The 20,291-nt window shown below is 39.3% G+C and overlaps 1 protein-coding gene across 1 annotated transcript in view; it reads left to right on the forward strand.

The window, feature by feature from the left end:
• Positions 1–20,291, forward strand: part of CUBN (cubilin) — a 156,338-nt gene that overhangs the window by 109,949 nt on the left and 26,098 nt on the right. Inside the window, exons 51-56 of the mRNA XM_075082729.1 lie at positions 3,003–3,152; positions 4,020–4,141; positions 8,440–8,665; positions 10,739–10,926; positions 13,127–13,283; positions 14,804–14,953. Of these exons, the coding sequence (XP_074938830.1) occupies positions 3,003–3,152; positions 4,020–4,141; positions 8,440–8,665; positions 10,739–10,926; positions 13,127–13,283; positions 14,804–14,953 (993 nt within the window). The remainder of the gene's footprint in view (positions 1–3,002; positions 3,153–4,019; positions 4,142–8,439; positions 8,666–10,738; positions 10,927–13,126; positions 13,284–14,803; positions 14,954–20,291) is intronic.

Here is a 20,291-nt window from a genome sequence, read left to right on the forward strand (position 1 = left end):
TATATTTGCAGTGTGATTGTTGTAGAATCTTCACATGTAGGATGTTCACATGCGTGCCTTCCATGTTGCCTCCTAGACCAGGAGTGGGATTTCACTGCCAGAGCAATGGATGCATGGATTTGGTCACCCTTTCTTTCAGGGGAGAAAATGGAAAACTAGATAGGTATTTTGAGAGCATAAATTTTTAAGGTGGTTTCAAGACACAGCTGACTCTCTCTTTACAAGGGACAATACAAATTTCACTTCATCTACCTTGAAAGATGGCAGTCAGGAGAAGGTGGAGTCATCAAAGCAATTTATTTGGTCCACAGCCTGTTCGCTCCCTGCTCCTGAAATATCTCCAGGGACAGCAGGAGTGGAGTAGAGAAGGCTTTAATTATTCATAGCCTCTGGGCTGCATACCCACTTCATACCCCACTTTTGTACTCTATAAAATGATTCTCCAAAAACAAATCCACATTTCCTGTGAGACTGCATCACAAAATACAGTCTAAAGCATTTAAAAGGAAAACAGTCACAGGATTAATGCACCAGTAATATATCTGCATATCTGAGCATCTTTAGCTATCTGTAAGAACAAGCAACTGGACATGTCATATGAAAATTGCTCAGCTAATGCCAAGTGTAGTATGAAAGCTCCAGCTGTCTTCTTCACTTAGAGCCTCCATCTGTGAGTCCCAGAGACAGCAGGTTCTAATTTACCAGGAAATAATTTCTGAAAGGTGTGGCAGAGTTGAGAGCTGGAATCTGTTAGATCCTTATTTGTATTCATTTGAATGAGAACTCTTGGTTGTATAGCATTGGTTTGTCCTATGTAAAGCCAAAGCATGTACAGCTGTGTAGCCTAACAGTTCCCTCCCACTCCCTCCAGTATGCACTGGAGCTGGGAAATAATAGCAAGAGAACTCAGAGAAAGAAATAGTAAAATATATCTGGTCTGTTATTCATCAGTTCCCACTACTCTTACATTATTGTGAACGTCATGCCTCCAGACAATACATTCAAAGGAAAGAGGAAAAAATTTAGTCTCATTTTGCTCTACACAGTTTTGTCATCTAAATAGTAGTGTTCATTTTCGCCATACTAATGGATCTTCGTTTCACAACCAGTCTCCTGTCAAAGGTAGAATACCCTAATTCAGCTGTGTACGCTGACAGGTAACATTTAATGAGTAGTGAGATATGAATAGTGCAGAACATCACCGAACCCAGGCAGGTGCTATTCAAGACTCTCAACAGAGCTGATGTGAATTTGGGGAAGGGTACAATTCAACAGTAAGTTACCCAAGAGACCCCAATTAAAGCTGAGATGTGTAAGATTCTTTTGAGTTACCCATACAACCCACTTTAGTGGTACTGAATGGAAAAAAAAAAAGCAGCAGAATCAACTTTGTGTATTCACTGAGAAAAATTTAATCTAAATAGATAAAAGAAATATTTCAAATTTCTTAGGGTAACTGTTTATATTAAGTTAATTAAATTATCAGGCACGTGCATGTAGTCTGTACGTGGTAATATAGCTGAGCATATTGCTACAGTGAAATATACTCCTGACTTCTGGCTTTTGAAGAATACTCTTGGTTTTGTCTTCAAGACCATTTCCTTCAGTTTGAACCAAATCTTACAGCACAATCTTTCTGTTTACATTTTCTGTTTACCAACAGTCTAGATCTCTGGCCAGCTGGCCACCATTAAAGCAGTGATTGGTGTCACTTTTCACACTGTAGAGACTGAGTAACCTGGGTCACATCTGTCACATAATCAATTACTTTGTAAGAAGTGCAAAAAAGAAAAAGCACACTTCATATTTTAATGCTCAAAGTAGTTATTACTATTTTTTCCAAAACTGTAATTTACCATGAACGTCTTCTGCTTGTATGGATGATACAGCTCAGTATCATTTTAAGTGCACATTAACAAGATAGGTTTTCACATTTCTCTGTGTAACTTACATTAATAGAATTTTATTATATGTCACCTTTTATCCCTGCACTTCAAGGCATTTCATATGGTGACTGTGTCACTGTATATGACAGAAAGATGGAGTTACTCAGCCACATTACTTGGAATAACTGTGAAAGGGCTTTGAAAAGCGTGCAGTTTCTCCCTCCTTCTCTACTGTCTTCTTTGCAAGAACAGCCTATCACTCTGCATGGAGCTAGGAGTTGCTTTTGAATGGGAACTTCTAAGTCCAGCAGCCTGATATCATTAGAGGAGCAAATTTAGGAATGGCGTTGCCTGGATGTCACTTGGAACACTATTACACATATTTCCCTTCTCCTGAGAATATATCAGTAATAAACAGAATCTGATACTTCTACCAATGTGATGGATAAGAGCTTACACCAACACAAGCAAACATTCAGCATCACAGAAGTGCAGTGGCCTGTGTTGTCCTTCCCATTTAGGTTTCAGTGATTTGAGCAAATACTGGCATTATTTTGCCATGCAGAGAATAGTATGTTGAGCTCCCTAGGAAAGAGATGCACACTATTAATACAGCAGTGACAGCTTGTTCATGGATGAAGAATATCCCTATATGGTAGAAAATTCAAAATCCCTGTTGACTTTAATGAGGATGTTACAAACACCTAGGCTCAATAGGCTTCCACGCGATCAGATCCTTGGGCCGTCTCTTCCACTGTTCTGCTCCAAAACATCTTCAGTTTAGGGGCACTGTCCATGTTTTCAGGTCTGATGGGTTATACAAAATGAAAGTGTGCAGGATAGCAGGGAGGGGAGAGAAGGAACCCAAGATATTAAAAGGATCATTAATACAGCTTTGGAAAGAACTTTCTTGTTGTTGAGATTTAGATCCCAGCAATGTACTGCAACACTCTACCTATACCCATAACAAATAATCAGTTATTAAGTGTGATATGTACTTTTCTCTGTTTTCTAGTCAAAACCAAATTAAATGCATGTTTGCCCTATGCATTCCTTTACAATATTGTAGCTCTTTTAGAATTCAAGAAGTGTATTTTTTTTTCTTTCTTTACTCAGGGGATGCTGATGGAGAGCTAATAGCCAGACTTTGTGGTCAGGCTGCACCATCTGTGCCACTAGTCATAGCTGCGCCCCAGATCTGGGTACACTTTGTAAGTGATGAAAACACAGAAGATAAAGGATTCTTGGCCCATTACACATTTGAAGGTAAATGGCTTGATAGACTGTTGCCCTTGCTGACTGAGGCACTTCTGGGGAATGTTGCCATTCATTTGGTGATACTGAGAATACACACTACAGGATCAGCTCTCAAACAGGTCCTCAAAAGTTACACAGTGCCTGCCACTATTTATATGCATCTAAAGCAAACATATGCTAGCAATTGAACTTTCAGATTTATTTTCTGCCTCACTGTTCCCATTCCCTGAGCCACATCTGAGTTTCTGCAACGCAGTGCAACACTCAGAACAGCTGGTTGCTCTTGGGAATAGGGGTGTAACAGGTAACACCAGCCAAGTTTTACTTACTTCGAATAGGCCTCCAGAGTGCTAGCATGGCTGAAATGAATTCTGCTGCCTGAACCTTTGCACTCATTTTGAAATCCACTTGAAGTTGTATCAGTGCGAATTATACCACTTTGCCATTTACATGCCGGCACAACTATTCTTCCTGTCGCAGCTGAATTTAGCCTTGGTGCTTTATCTAGACACATCAGCAAGTTTTTGACTTGATTGTGTTGGTCCAAGAATGGCACTGGTTTGCTTAGGAGTCTGAGATAAATAAATGGAAGATAAGGCGGAACAGGCAGCTCTAAGTGTCAGCTGGCAAAGATTTTGCACAACTATATTAAGTATCAGAATAAATGCAAAGTTTCAAGGTCATTGCATCTATTTACTCACTATTCAATGGCAAGGATTTTAAAGCTTGGATTTTCCCAGATAAATTGTTCATCCTTACCTATATCAGTTCAACTTATATACGTTTTGGTACTATTTCAAGCTGAATAATCTTCCAGTCATTTGCTTATAGTGCTCAGTTCCTAAAATGTACTGAAATGTTACTTTTTTCCTTCAGCCTGTGGTGGTATACAGTCAGGTGAAAGTGGAGTTATTTCAAGTCCTAACTACCCAGAGCCTTACAGCAATCTGAATCGCTGCTCATGGTTGTTGGAAGCCCCTGAAGGTGAAACCATCACTGTGAGTAGCACAATGCCATGATTGTGTGCACAGCTGGCAGTGCAAGAAGCACCCTCTGAATCTTGAGGAACAGGTTTGAGACAATTTAGAAAATCAGAGGTGTGGAGGAATGAAATATCTTCCCATCAGCCTTACCTAAGGAAGGGGTGGGGGGGAAACGGCGATAACACAACCACACTAGATTGTGCTTTTTGAAAAGCAGAGCGATCCTAGTCTGATGACCTCAAAACATAGCACCAACTTCTTTAAACAATTACTTTCTATGTTTAGGAAACTAAAATAACTCATGTTATTAGATGTGCATGGATATTGTTACTATCATGGGAATAAAATGAGGCTGAAGTTTTTTCATCTCTGCAGAAAACTTACAAGCCACTAGAAAGTTACTTAATGGTTAGCCTGGAAGATAATATGATTGCTGGTACAAATTACATCAATGACGTGCTACTCTTCTCTCCCAATAACTATTAATGGGCTGCCTGAGGTGCTACTTTCTTGAGTCAAACTGCTGAGAGACCGATTTAAATAACTTTATGATGAAGGAGTGCTAAACTTCACTCACTGAATTACTTGACTGATCCTTTGAAGAACAGGTCCAATCAAAGATATCTGAGGTCCAGGTCAGAAAAATACCTGAAAAGCAATTTTGTAAAAACAGATTGCAAGTTTTCATATGTAATGCCTTTCACTAATTTCCCTATCATGTTTTCCTTATTTACAGCTATAAAGGAATTTCTTAGAAACACAAACCCATAGTCTTAATTATTCTGCTGCATGATATTCTGACCACTACCAAGATACTTACCTCAGATAATACAGGATTATTTTAGTAAAACATAAAATTTCTATTTCATCTGCAAATTCATTTAAAGTAGAACTAATTGAAGTTATCCCTTTTCCTCGTGGGGGACTTCAATCTACCGGATATATGCTGGAAGTACAATACAGTGGAGAGGAAACAGTCTAGGAGGTTTCTGGAGTGCGTGGAACAACTTCCTGACACAGCTCATGAGTGAGCCAACTAGGGAAGGCACATTGCTGGACCTATTGCTCATGTACAGAGAAGGACTTGTGGGTGATGTGATGGTTAGAGGCCGTCTTGGCCACAGCGATCATGAAATGGTAGAGTTTTTGATTCTCAGAGAAGTAAGGAAGGGGTTAGCAGAACTGCCACCTTGGAATTCTGGAGGGCAGACTTTGGCCTGTTCAAGAGACTGGTTGACAGAGTCCATTGGGAGACAGTCCTGAATGGTGAAGGAGTCCAGGAAGGCTGGACATTCTTCAAGGAGGAGGTCTTAAAGGTGCAAGAGCTGCTCTCCCCATGTGCCAAAAGATGATTCGATGGGGAAGAAGACTGGCTTAGCTGAACAGAGAGCTTTGGCTGGAACTCAGGAAAAAGAGGAGAGTTTATGACCTTTGGAAGAAGGGGCAGGAAAGTCAGGAGGACTACAAAGGTGTAGCAAGGTTATGCAGGGAGAAAATTAGAAGGGCTAAAGCCCATCTAGAGCTTAATCTGGCTACTGCTGTAAAAGACAATTAAAAATACTTCTATAAATACATTAGCAACAAAAGGAGGGTTAAGGAGAATCTCCAACCTTTATTAGATGTGGGAGGAAACATAGTGACAAAGGATGAGGAAAAGGCTGAGGTATTTAATGCTTTGTTTGCCTCAGTCTTTAATAGTAAGAATAGTAAGTTGTTTTCTGTGTACCCAGCCCCCTGAGCTGGAAGACAGGGACAGGGAGCAGAATGGAACCCCCGTAATCCAAGGGGAAATGGTTAGTGACCTGCTACACCACCTTGACACAGACAAGTCTATGGGGCCAGATGAGATCCACCTGAGAGTACTGAAGGAACTGGGGGAAGTGCTCACCAATCTGCTTTCCATCATTTATCAGCAGTCCTGGCTAACCAGGGAGGTCCCAGTTGACTGGAGATTAGCAAATGTGACATCATGTACAAGAAGCGCTGGAAGGAGATCTGGGGAACTACAGGCCTGTCAGCCTGACCTCAGTATTGGGGAAGGTTATGGGCCAGATCATCTTGAGTGCCATCACATGGCACGTACAGGATAACCAAATGATCAGGCCCAGTCAGAATGGATTTAAGAAGGGCAGGTCCTGCTTGATTAACCTGATCTCCTTCTATGACAAGGTGGCTTGCTTGGTGGATGAAGGAAAGGCTGTGGATGTTGTCTACCTAGACTTTAGTAGGGCCTTTGACATTGTTTCCCACAGCATTTTCCTGGAAACACTGGCTGCTCATGGCCTGGACAGATGTACTCTTTACTGGGTAAAAAACCGGCTGGATGGCCGAGCCCAGATTTGTGGTGAATGGAGTTAAATCTAGTTGGTGGCCGGTCACAAGTGGTGTCCCCAGGGCTCAGTTTTGGTGCTGGTTCTGTTTAATATATTTATCAGTGGTCTGGATGAGGGGATCAACTGCACCCTCAGTATGTTTACAGATGACACCAAGTTGGGCGGGAGTTTTGGTCTGCTTGAGGGAAGGCAGGCTCTACAGAGGGATCTGGACAGGCTGGATCGATGGGCTGAGGCTGATTGTATGAGATTCAACAAGGCCAAGTGCTGGGTCCTGCACTTGGGTCACAACAATCCCATGCAATGCTACAGGCTTGAGGAAACATGGTTGAAAAGCTGCCCATCAGAAAAGGACCTGGGGGTTGATAGCTGGCTGAACATGAGCCAGCAGTGTTCCCAGGTGGCCAAGAAGGCCAACAGCATCCTGGCTTGTATCAGAACCAGTGTGGCCAGCAGGAGTAGGGAAGTGATTGTCCCTCTGTACTCAGAACCGATCAGTCCACAGTTTGAGTACTGTGTTCAGTTTTGGACCCCTCAGTGCAAGAAAGACACTGAGATGCTGGAGCATGTCTAAAGAAGAGCAACAAAGTTAGTGAAGGGTCTAGAGCACAAGTGTTCTGAGGAGCGGCTGAGGGAACTGGGGTTGCTTAGTCTGGAGGAAAGGAGGCTGAGATGAGACCTTATCACTCTCTACAACTACCTGAAAGGAGGTTGTAGCGAGGTCCCAGGTAACAAGCCACAGGACAAGAGGAAACAGCCCCAAGCTGTGCGAGGGGAGGTTTAGAGCGGACATTAGGAAGTATTATTTCACTGGAAGTGTGGTCAGGGTTTGGAACAGGCTGTCTAGGGAAGTGGTTGAGTCACCATCCCTGGAGGTATTCAAATGATGTTTGGATGTGGTGCTTAGGGACAAGGTTTAATGGTGAACTGGCAAATTTAGGTTTACAGTTGGATTCAAAGATCTTAAAGGTCTTTTCCAACCTATGTGATTCTGTGTATTCTGTGTGTTATCTTAATCAGATGGAAGTAAATTTCTATTTTAAAAGGACTGAGTAGCAGCCTCCTCAGTGAAGGCAGACTAACCTTTTCCAGTAAAAGCTGCCAGTTTCACTTGCTGGTAAAGTTCCAAACTGAAACCATTTGAGCTAAATTTGTATTTGTTCTTTGCCTCAGGCAGGGTTCTTTTGGAAATTAATACACACAAAGGTTAGAGGAAGAAGTACTATGTATTCGCTAAACTTTTCTATAAAGATCCCAATCCTGGAACTGGCAAAAAAACCTTATTGCAAGAGGGCCGAACAGTCATTAGTGTAAATCAATATTTTAACATCAACAAATCTGGTAGTCTACTGGATCAGCAATGTAAACCTTTGTACTGGAAATCCCACCCATGTGCATATCCCTCCAAGGACAAATGGCATCAGTGTGGGAGGGAGACAGGGTCAGAATCTGCCTGCCCAGCCCAGTCTATTTATGTGACGCATCCAGGCCCACAGGAACCAACCATGCAACTGTTTCTCCCAGATTTAATGGAAACTAGCATTATTTTTAGCAACTGTTAAGTATTCTGATTCAAAATAATAGGAAGAAAAAATCCAAGGCTTTCTGCTTACATAGCTACTTATATTTGAATGTGCAACTTCAGATTTCATGACCAGAAGCCTTGAAAGCAGGAAAGTGGTTCAACACCTGTGCATATACTTAGGTTCAAACATATGGTTAAGTTCCAACAATGCCAGTTTTGAACCTGTGCGTTCCTCTTACACCTCTGTCTTTATGCTAAGTAGCTGCTATTACTTATAGTGGCAAGACTCCAAGCAATACTTACAGGAAAGCACCAAGGTGAAGTGAGGGTCAGATTTCTGAGCATACCCAGAAATCATTGTTCTAGCGTGGCTATGGGATCTGCCTGGAATTGCTCTAACACCTCCGCTAGTGTGGTAGGTGTTAGATCCTGAATGTCACTTTTATGTGTTGCAGCTTACTTTTACAGCTTTCCACGTTGAAAATCATTCCCTTTGTAAGTGGGACTCTGTTACTATCCTGAACGGCGGCTCCCCTGGGTCTCCTGTAATAGGGAAGTATTGTGGAAACACATCCCCTGGGACTATTCAGTCTGGTTCCAGCAAGCTAGTTGTCATCTTTAACTCTGATCACTCAGTTCAAGGAGGTGGCTTTTATGCAACATGGACAGCAGAATCTCTAGGTAAGAGAAAAAATATTGGTTTTATCAGGTCTAACATAGTAGTACATCATGCCTATATAGCCCTCTTCAACCACAAAATGAAATAGGATTCCTCCTCTTTAATTAAGTCTGTATTAAAGAACAAAAGAAATACATGCCAACATCTTCAGCATTCCTGAGAGAAACCAGCAATAAAAAAGTCAAGTATTAAACCAGTGTTGTCTGATCTCACACAATGAAATAAAATTTGGATTGATTTTGTACTTTTTAAGCCTCCTCCTGGCAGTTTCTTGATGTCTGTAAATTGATACTATGCCCATTATCCTCCCAGCAGTGGTATCTATTGTCAGTGACTATGAGACATTTCATTTCTTGAATAACAATTGTTTCACAGTTTGATTTGATTTAAACATTTAAAACTAGAAAGAGGTCCGTTTCAAACAGAGGCACATAGAACCTCTCAAAGAGCACATGTGGAGAACAGCCTAAAACTCTTCCACTTTAGTGGAGATGCAGGTACACTTTTGATGGTGGTACACATCCAGGATTAAATTGGTACATTTTAAAAAGCTACCTTCCCTCTGTTGGAATTATCTCTCTGGATTGAAAAAAAAAAAAAGAAAAAAACCCCAACAACAAAAAACCAAACCGAAACCAAAAAAGTAGCTCACCATTTGCACACTGTACTTCAGGTGACTAAAGGCAAGGGTAGATGTGCTGGCTGGTGCAGGGTAGAATTCATTGTGCTTTCCTACCTCAGTACAGAGCTGGCAATGTATTCCCTAGTGTCATCTCCAGCTGCACACTTTCTGGCTGATGCTGATCAGCTTTCCTTCCACTGATGATCTAGCAGTATTCATAGAGTCAGTTGATGGAGCGTCTTCTTAAACATATCAATATTCTGTGCTTGCTGTCACAAGCAGGTTTTTGACACTTTTCCCTGTTGTCACTGGAATTCCATGTGCAAGGAAGGCCACTCTTCAATGATGCAGTAGACATTAGTATACACATGCCAAGTGCGTAGTTGGTATTCTCTCTGTGAAGGGAGATTTATTTTTTTATATACCTGGTGTGCTTTCCTCAGCTTCCTTCTCATTTGTCCACTGGGAATCTCTGGATTTAGATTCTGTATGTGTGAGCAAAACTTGGCCTCATAGCCTTCTATATACCATTATCTAACATAGAAGAATGAAAAAGAAAACCTTCCTTTTAAAGCTAATATATATTTTTTTAATTAAGAGGAAAAAGGTAAAATGTTATAAAGCTTTTTTTGCTCTTTTTTCATCCTTTTACTACATTGTCACTGGAATAATAATGGGTTGCTAGTACTGTGCACATAGCCCTAGTAAATCATTCTTGGCATGGTACTTGCAAGTATGTTTCAAATTAAATAAACTTATTATGTATAAGAACATGAGCTTCCACAGAGTCACGACCAGCTATTCCCCCTTATAAATGAATCTGTTAACAATTTTTAAAGGCATGTTTTTCAGCCCTTTCCATAATCCCACTGAGATCTGCAGGGCTGCCTGAACTGGAAGAGAAGTCACCATTTTGCCCTGGGTAAACGGATGTACCTTGAGTAGATTCACATGTGGAACTGCATTACTAACATGTTGCAGAGTGAGAAAAACAAGGATTCAGCAGTAGATTGATTCTTTTTTCCCCAGAGTACTTCGCTGAATGGCTGTCAGTTACCATGTGCATTCTGTGGGGTTTGGGAAGGAACCTGCACAGTCTTGGGAGAAGCTCCTTATTAATGAATTTCTGACCCTTACTCTTTTCTGTGAGCAATAGTCCAGTTGTCAGCAGTGTATAGATGGACCAGAGAAGAAGGGTATGAATTGGCATGGAGTAGCAGCTTGTGAAGAAGAGAAAGTCAAGTACAAAGACAGACCTTCTCTAGAATGTAACTACCTCACTGCTGCAGGGGTGGGAGAAGGAAAATTAAGCAAAAGAGGGGTAAATGAAATTTGACTGGGTGTCAGGGCTTTCCTCTCTCACTCTTGCAGGCGTAAAAGCAAGCAGCCATTCAAAGCTGACACCAACAGGAAATATTGGAACATGTCTCCCACCTGTTGCTATTTTTTCCAGGATGTGGTGGAATCATTCATTCAGAGAACGGTATGATCAAGTCTCCTCATTGGCCTCAAAACTTTCCTGTGAACACCAGATGCACATGGACCATCATTACGCATGAAAGCAAACACTTGGAGATGAACTTCCACAGTAACTTCCAGATTCCAGACAGCAACGGAAGTTGCCAGAGCAGTTATGTAAAGGTAAATAATTGTTGGCATTTGATCGGCAGAACAGTGCCTTAAGATTGCAGAATCCCGTTTTGCAATCACGTCATGGTTGGGGTTGTCAAGGCACACAATTCAGGAAATATAAACTGAAGTCCTTATACTAATACAGTCAATTTTCTGTATGCCTTGAGAACTGGCTTGTATATGTTTTTAATTTTTATCAGTTCTTGAGGTTCCACATACAGCAAGGTCCCACCACCCTACATGCTGCCCCAAAAATGAAAAACATGAAAAAAAGTACACGTCTTCAAAACCAGGAAATAATGAGAAAATATAGTGTAATGAAAAGACCTTTTCAACCACTCCAGTGAGTTAAAAAAAAACAGGAATGTGACACTATAATTCTACAAAACTGCTTTAAAGTGTATAAACTGCCCATGTTGCACTAATTTCTTTTTTAATCTCAAAAAAACAAAAGATAGCATTCTTATCTTTCATAGGTTTTCAAGAGCAACTTGTTTTCAGGGCAATAGAATGCAGTGGACATGCTTTGAATTTTTCAGTGTCATTTTTTTCTCAGGCATTTGGCATATGTTCAGTGGTTTTGTGCTCATTTTCTCCATAACAGTACAACTCCCACTTGAAATAAAGGGCAAACATAATTTGACAACACGTAGGAAGACTTGAGCCGCTGTACATCTCATCTATACCTACTAACATACAAACCACAGTTGCACTCATTTTCTGAGGCTGTGGAAAAAAAATACTATTAGATTTGTCTTTTCATAGCCTGCTCCTCTGATTAATTGATGTAATATGTTACAATAAACTTCACTAATATGAAAGTCTTAATGCCTCCTAGTAAATGTGCTTTCATTTCAAATTTCTAAACTGTCTGGAATGACACGGTCAAAACTACATCAACTGGAGATTTTCTCCATAGAGAAAAACCTGAAATTTTTGGTGATGTCCACCTCCATTTCTGAATGTCCAATTTGAGATATATGAAGGTGCCTGGATATGAAAAAGTGCAGAACAGGTGTAAGTTTCTTCCATTCATTCCAAGCTGATCAGCCAAAAAAGAGGAATCCAAAATCAATAGTGACTTTGCAAAATCTTTGGCCAGGCAATGGACTGTTTATATTAATCCTTGGAGCATCCATTGCCTTAAACACCTCGCCAGATGAATGAGGTTATTCATATGCCTACACTTACAGACTAGCCCTTGGCTAACCCTTTCTAGGATGGTTGCTTAGAGCAATCACAATTTCATGTGGTTGTTCTTGTACCACTAGACTTCCTTCAAACATATTATTTTAAAAAGCAAATATTATTTGTTATTAATATATTTTTGGTGTAAAGTACAAGTAAAAAAACTTTTAAAAGACATTGATGAAAAATAAATTTATCATTGGAATAATTTTTTCTTTTTTCTTAAGGAGACATTTTAAATCCTTGGCAATAAACATCCTGATTCAGGAAATTATTTAAGCACTCAGAAACATCAAACATTTATGCCTATGTTTCATTTTATATGCACACTGAAATTCAGTGCTTAAACTGTGAGCCTCAAATACATGTTTAAGTAATTACCTGAAGAGTGTTTCACTTAAATACCTACCTAAACCTGCATGTGCTTCTTGAACACATGTTTTGATTGTACTTAAACTGGCTATTGGTACAGTTGAAGTAATATTTTAATTTTTAATTAGCAAGACTAGATATTAAGGATCCAGGTGTTCCAGTTTGATGTCTCTATATTACCCTAGCACAACAACTTTGAGTTTTATTGACTGATGAATAATATAAGGATTGCATTTAATAATTCATTAAATGCACAGATATTAATATTCATAGGATGTATGGAGATAAGTTAGTAGAGAAAAAAAGGAGGTAGGTAATGATGTGCATAAAATATTTTTCTCTGGGTCCCTGGACCTGATCTATGCTGGCTCTGCTGGCAGCAGAAGTTCAAGCAAATGACCTCCAAATGCCTTTCAGAGGACCCCGGCAACTTAATTATTCTGTGATGCACTGATTGGAGAGGTCTTTTGGTCTCCAATGACTGTAGAGTGAACAGAAAGTGATTAGCTCCAATTTAGATCTCTAAGATTCAGTGTGAGGTGAATCCTACCCTAAGTCTATGGAAAGAACAATTGCATATGCAATTCCTGGTGGGTTCCCGCATGTGGGCTTTGAAAGCACTAAAACATTTCCAATCTGGGCTTGCCAGGTGTGGAGAGGAAATGATGAAGAAGCAGCAGCTTTGTTAAGCACAGGATGTGGAAGTTCAGCTCCTGATCCTATTGTTGCTCCAAACAATGTGATAACCACAGTATTTCAGTCTCAGGATGCTCCTGGGCCAGGTTTCTCTGCATCTTTCATAAGCAGTAAGTAACATTAAAGCTGGATGGCTGCTCTGTTGGTCCATTTTGAATTAGTTTGATCTGTGTGTAGCAATTCAGACCTCAGTGCAACAAGGTGTTGAAGCCTCTGCCAAGCTTTTGAAACCAAAAGTTTCCTTACTGAATGCAATGGAGCTACTGTGTGCTCCAGTGTTGGACTTGCCAAAGCTATAACTTTGTAGTTGTTCTTAGCCACCTTTGCCTTTTCAGTGTGCCGAAAACAAATGAATAGGCTTTAAATTTTAAGAATTTGTTTCTCTTTAGTTGAACTGCTTGGAAGGTGAAGCTATAATCTTCTTAAAAAACAAAAAGGATCTGCTCCTTTAGAACTTTAATCTCTGTTCTTTTCAAGGCACATGCTGAAACTACAGTAATTTCTCCTGTATATGGTATAACCCATGCCTTTCACATAAACTGCTCTCAAGAGAAGAAATTACTTCTCACCACCTCCTCTGGCCTTTGCTTTGCTATGTTGTATTTGATTTCCATGTAGCTGAAGCAGCATTTTTTTGGGAGGGGCCTCTCAATTTCTTTCACCATGGCATGCGCTTTGTGACAGTCAAATCCACCAGAAGTGTAGGAGGCAGTGCTCAGTTGCCATTGGTTGATTGGGTTTTTTGCAGGATGCTGCCAAAGGAAACCACTTTCCCTTTGCTGGATTCAGATTAAAACAGTGAGAAATTAAGTGCTTAGAGGAAGACACTGCTGAAGTATACGGAATTCTGAACTGAAACTGCTTTTGTTTTTATGTCTGCACTAATGTTGTCAGTAACAACTAACATACTCTTAGTGGAGACAATCGCAGGCTTCAAATGGCTGTTCCTAATTTTATACCAGCATTTCACTGTGCGCTGCACTCTTTTAAGCTTATAGCTTAAAATAAAGAGAAACCCCAAGGCCATGCAAGTCATTAGGATCAGAAGGATCTTCATGGAAATGAACAGTTCTGTGTGCTTGAGGAGTTCTGGGTGGCAAATCTGTCCTGCCTCTGCATATAGGAAAGCCACACAGAGATGGCCTTACAGCAGAGTGCATCCTCCTGGTTGTCAAGCATGAAGCAAAGATTGAAAAACCAACAAAACACTTGGAATAGCACAGGCATTTTCAGATGAGGCTAAACTGCTGATGTGCCCCAATAAGCCCCCATCCAGTTCAGCTGCATTTGTATGTACTAAGGGATTCTGAAAAGTGCAGCCTCCAATCCCATGAGAATAGCAGTGCTGCATCCTTCTGGTCAGTGGGCTGAGGGCCTATGGCCTTGTCTTATCCAAGACAGGCAAATATACTGTGTGAGGCTGTAGGCAGGAAGCCCCTGTTTTTCCCCAAAACACTGCTCTCTGTGTAAGACTTACTTTTGCCATCATGACATATACTGCTCTCCCTGGGTTTTTTTGACCAACCTCTTAAGGAGAGTTGGGGTCCTTGTGTATAAGTATTCTCATTGCAAAACCAGAATGACGTTATCACCTGGATTATAACTGTGTCTTATTTATTTATATTTGCAGGATGCGGAGTAAATTTCACCAGCCCAGCAGGTCGCATCGTCTCTCCTAACTACCCTAGTCAGTATGATAACAACTTGAACTGCAGTTATATCATAGATCAGGGACCACAGTCACTGGTGATTCTAGAGTTTGAGACTTTCCACTTGGAAGGTAACTGGTTCTTCGTAATTTCAGTATGTACTATGAAATGTAACTTCTTACTTGAAAACATACCAGTCTTCTATCACAGAAAATGGTTGATGATTTAATTTGCTGGTCCATTCTGTACATCGTTTACAGGCAAACATTTACAGAGTTAGTTTCCAGGGTTCAGTTTTGCATCGCTGATGGCTTCCAGAATAGTGAAGATAGATTTCACTCATTGAATACCTTGCAGCAATGAGGTTGGGAATTTGCCAGGTGGTTGGAGTATAAGAGTGACTGTGGCCAATCTGGCTGTTCGTTCCTGTCTCTTTTTTTATTTTTTTGCCATTGAGCCTTATAATCTTTTTGATCTTAGGTCAGCTGTTTTGCTTTTCAGCGCTTCTGTTTCCCTAACTGATAAAATGGTTATAAATATACTCAGGTGTTTTGCAAGGATGTAGGAACATAGAACTGTGAAACTAGGTGAAAGACTACAGTAACTGAAAACTTAGAGAAGTTGTTACCCTGTATATACCCATCAACAGAAGCCACTCTTGAGATTTTCAAACTTGGCAGCAAGAAATAACAGGTATAATTTCCTGGTCTCATTGGCGTGAATGATAAAACTTTCCCAACTTTGATAGGATCAAATCTTTATGGGTAGAGATGTCATGATAACACAGAGGAATCAGTATGTCCAAATTACTTGGGTGGCGTCACATATTTTGAGGACATCTTAATTTGGTTCCCTTGAAGTTGCCTGTACAAAGAGATTTTTGAGAAATTTTTTACTAACCTGGGGTGCATAATTCAAAATTTTCTTCAGACCAAATCATAAAGTCAGAAAATAGGCAAACTTGAATTCAAGTGTTCTGGTCCAAACTTAATTCAGCTCTGAGATGAAGAGTTGACTTGACTATGATTTTATCTGAAACATTTTTTTTCACCTCCCAATTCAAACCACTACTTTAAGAATTCTTTTTAAATGAAATGTAAATGACAGACATTACATAATTTCTTCATGTAGAAGACATTACTATTTAGCAGACACACCGAACATTAGACTGAATCAAATCATGCCAATTTTGACACCTCTGTGCGTACATTACTGATCTGTATTGTGTCTGCGCATTCAGTTAATTTATAAATGGACTCAAGCTTTTATTATTAAGAAGATTAAAGCAAAGAGGTAAGTGATACAGACGTAATAATAAACATAGACCTAAATAAATACTAAAAATATTCTACTTCTTGCAGGGCAGTTTGCTCCTTCATTGTTTTAGGCTTCCTTAGGCGACACAAACTAGAAGTCCTTAGCCACATGAAAGAACTTTGGATATGAGCTAAAGGACATCTGGTTATAAAGAGGAAGTATGACACTCTCTAGTAGTTGACTATTAATATTTTTCACAAAATCTTAAAATATAGCCCTGTAGCAAAGAGAAATTACCTGTGTTTGAATTGGAAAGAAGATTGAAAACACCATCTTGCAAACTATCATGTAGAAGTGAAACTGTATTCAACCGTCCCACTGGGTATGTTTACCACATGTGCCTATGGTTTTCCAGCATGAACTCCCTTAGTTCTTTTACAAAGGCAGAGCAGTGTTTGGCAGCATCAGTTAAAAATATTTCCAGCTATTCCATATGCAAAGAAGCATTGCACCTGCTTAGATTGTCATGGAGTGTGGCCTTTAGAATCTTAACCATACTAGTACAGATGTTCTAGATTGGGTTTTTAAAGTTTAGCTACATGCCCGATTTACATAATTTACTATCTGTTTGACCTTTCAAAAGATATAAATTTTTTTCATGATTGTTTAGTAATGTAATGAAGTATCTAAAATAATGCCTGTAAAGCATACATATGTCATTGACTTTAACTGCTTGAGATATCTTTTCCAGAAAATTAGAAGGCAGAAAGTAATTGGTTACAGTGTAGTGACATATTGGTACAAAATTGAAGGACTTCACAGGTTAGTCACAGATCTCTGCTATAGAGTAGTTACTTTTTCAATTATGATGACAGGCCTGTTCTGAATATAAAGAATTACTCCAAATGAGGCAGTTAATCCGCAGCAGAAATACAACATCAGTATCTGAAACCAGATGAACATGACATGCAGGTACTATATATTAAATATATATTAAGCATTAAATATAGCAAGTAACAGAGCAAGAGAGAACTGGAGGAAACTACATTTGTTGATTTTGTGATCAAAGTTTAATCTAAATTGGCTGCTTCCTTGTAGGTAGAAAAATTGTTTTTATCTGACTTTGAGCTCCCCTGAAAATAAACATCTAATTTGGATTTATCTCTAGACTTATGTCCTCCTACAGTGAAATGAAAAAGATAGTGCTTTAAACTAAAAAGCAAACGTGCTGTACAGGTGGAATGAATTGCCACCTGAAGTCCTCTCTCACTCTCAGTACCTGTTGACTATTACAGGAAACCATAGACAATAGCTTACACAAGATCCTTAAGAATTAGGCAGCAAAACATAGGCAATAACAACCCTATGAATGGAGTTTGGATTAGTCTCTGTAATTTCCTTGCAGCCCAAAGAATGTCTCTTCCTGTGCTAAACTGAATATGGTTACAGAATTTTTCTTTTGATTTGCCTGTTTCGTGAAGCTGCATAGGTTGCTGTTTGCTTCTTGTAGTACCACCTACATTGTTGTGTTTGGTTATTTTATAAAGAGCCAGACTAATGGGGATGAGTTTGCTTTTTCAGCCCCACTTCTGCGACAGTGATAATGTTGCCTTCCATCTGTTCTACCTCCTTGGATCAAGGGTCTACACAAATCTAACATACTAGAATTAGCCAAAAACATTTATCTATCTGTCTTAGTAGACTTACTACTTAAGAAATAATTAATCACATCCATCTTTTGTTCATAAGCTTTATTCAGATGAATGTCCCTACAAATACAACTCTAGGAGAGCTAGGATAGTGTATTATTAAATGGCTGTAATACTCTTCAAGTATGAGTATAACATGCAATAAGTTCTGAATTTCAAATCATGGAAAATTATGGGAAATGGATGGGGTCCTCCTGCAATATCTGGTTTTAGAATTCTGTAGTATTTACACTCTGTTGCTACAAAAAAAATACATTGTTTTGATACCATGACCTGAAAATGTTTTAATAACCTGTTTATTCTCCTCCTTTTTTTTTTTTAAACACTGTACTGTTTAAAAAAACCAACAACACTGGAACTGTAATTTTGCAATCTGAGAGAGGATCACAGCTTCATTTTGGAGTCTTCTATATTTGCTTTCTCAGTTGTTACTAGGCAATTCAGAAAATAGACAACTTTTGCAATAGATTATTTTGAAAGAGGAGATAGAGAGATATATATATATGAAAGACTTGTAATCCCTTGCTTTCAAAATAGCATCTTGTGCTATGGAGCTGGTTAATATATTGCACAGGAGTATATAACTGCGTAATATTTTTCCTACATTAGTAACTACTAACTGTATTACCATTTATACTAGAAGCTAGAGTTATGAACAAAACCCTTATTATTTTAAGTTTTACAACTTTAGACAAAAAGACAGGTTCTGCCTCAATCCAAAATGAAACAGAATCTATAGCTATAGACAGAAAGATGGAAAGAGGACTTTGTTATTAGCGATCAGATCGTTAGGGGCCCAAATTTGGTCAAGGTTTTTGTGCAGGCATCATATAGAATGATTTTATGGAGAATAGTGAGACCGGACAGAAATTTCTGCTAAATGGAAAGGAGACAACACAGGGGCATATTTCAAAATGCAATGTTAGGACAACTGAAGCTCTTATCATGTGAACTTTGGAGGCAGGAGTCAATGTATCAATGCTGAGCGGTACTGAGAGATGATAAATAGAGGGCAGATAGATAAAAAAAGGCCTTGAAAGCAAATACATGCAGCAATTCAAAGAGGAATATGTTCATAATGTCAGGCCAAATAATTGATGTCTCCAGCCGTATTTGGAAGAAATAGTGTCAAGGCTAAAGGAATGGATGGTACAGTATCCATGTTGGAAAAGTCACTGTTTTTTGGGTGAGAGTCAGAGGTATGTAGAAGGATATGAATGAGTTTTCAATAAAGATAATAATTGGAAACACTTGACAATATTTACATCTAGCCTGGATGTGAAGACCTAATGAGGGCAGGAAAAATTATGAGGCTGTAAAGAAAGGTGTGTGGGAAGACTTGAGGGGGGGGAAAAAGCTCTCCTATTGAATGGTTTTGTTGAGACAAATAAGATTTTAGTCTGAACAGAAAGAGGCCTGGAGGAGGGAAGTAGACTTATGGGGTCATCAGCATTGAGATGGTAGTTGCATCTGTCTTTGCAAATGAGATTACACAGAGTTAATGTGGAGATAAAGAGAGAAAGGCAGGAGAGATGTCTCATTGAATCCTCATGGGTGAATCAGAAGGGAGAATACAGTAATACCAGAAGGATGAGCAAAAGCTCTTAGTAGACAAGTTTTATGAAGAAAAACAGGGCTAGTTATGCAGAAAGTGCTTGTCAGCTCAAAGAGGATGTGGGTCTGACATCTGGCTAAGAAAAGATCTCTGGAGACTCATGAAAGCTGTTTAATTGTAGGGCAAGGGACAGAAATTGGTCTAGAAAAGATCAAAGATGACAGAATTAGAGGAAATGAACCACAAAGAAGAATTGCTGATTATGTACTGAGTATGTGTAGATGCTGGAAGTATGACAGGAGGAGATAGGATAGAGGAACCTGAGGCTGGGGTTTATTTACCAAATAATGCTTTTTAGTATGGTGAGAGGTTAAGGAAAAGTGTAAACAAGTGATGAGTTACAAGATAGAGATCAAACAATCATCTGTGCTGACAGGATTTGTGAGTCATAAATTATATTGGCCCAAACAATGAGGTTTCAAAACTAGAAATTAAGCCTTTTGCTCACAATCCTATGTCAACCATCTTGTTCTTTCCAGTGCAGCTGTTCAAAACAGCTTGTGATGGGTATTGTGGATGTTTGCTTTGCAGAGAAATCCACTTCACTTCAGGCCTTTCTTCAAAGTGTTTCCAGAAAGGGACCTGATTTGCTTTCTCAAATCTTTTCCATTCTGAAACTGCACTTGTCTATTTTTTTTTTTTCATTTCTTTGTATTTTAAAACTGATAATGTTTTTTAATTGTATCACATTATCAAGTATTCTCATAATAGAGTAGGACATGCAGAACATTTTTAATTATTTTATAATTAACAGTGTAATCAGTTATCTGATGTGCCTGCTCGTTTTCAGCTTAGTTATTCTTATTAGAGTGAGACTAGTACCATATTTTCCCATCGCATAATTGTAAAACATGTTAGAATACATTGTCTTAATTGAGAGAGAAAGAA

This window comes from Phalacrocorax aristotelis, chromosome 2, assembly GCF_949628215.1.
Source record: "Phalacrocorax aristotelis chromosome 2, bGulAri2.1, whole genome shotgun sequence".
NCBI classification, from domain to species: domain Eukaryota; kingdom Metazoa; phylum Chordata; class Aves; order Suliformes; family Phalacrocoracidae; genus Phalacrocorax; species Phalacrocorax aristotelis.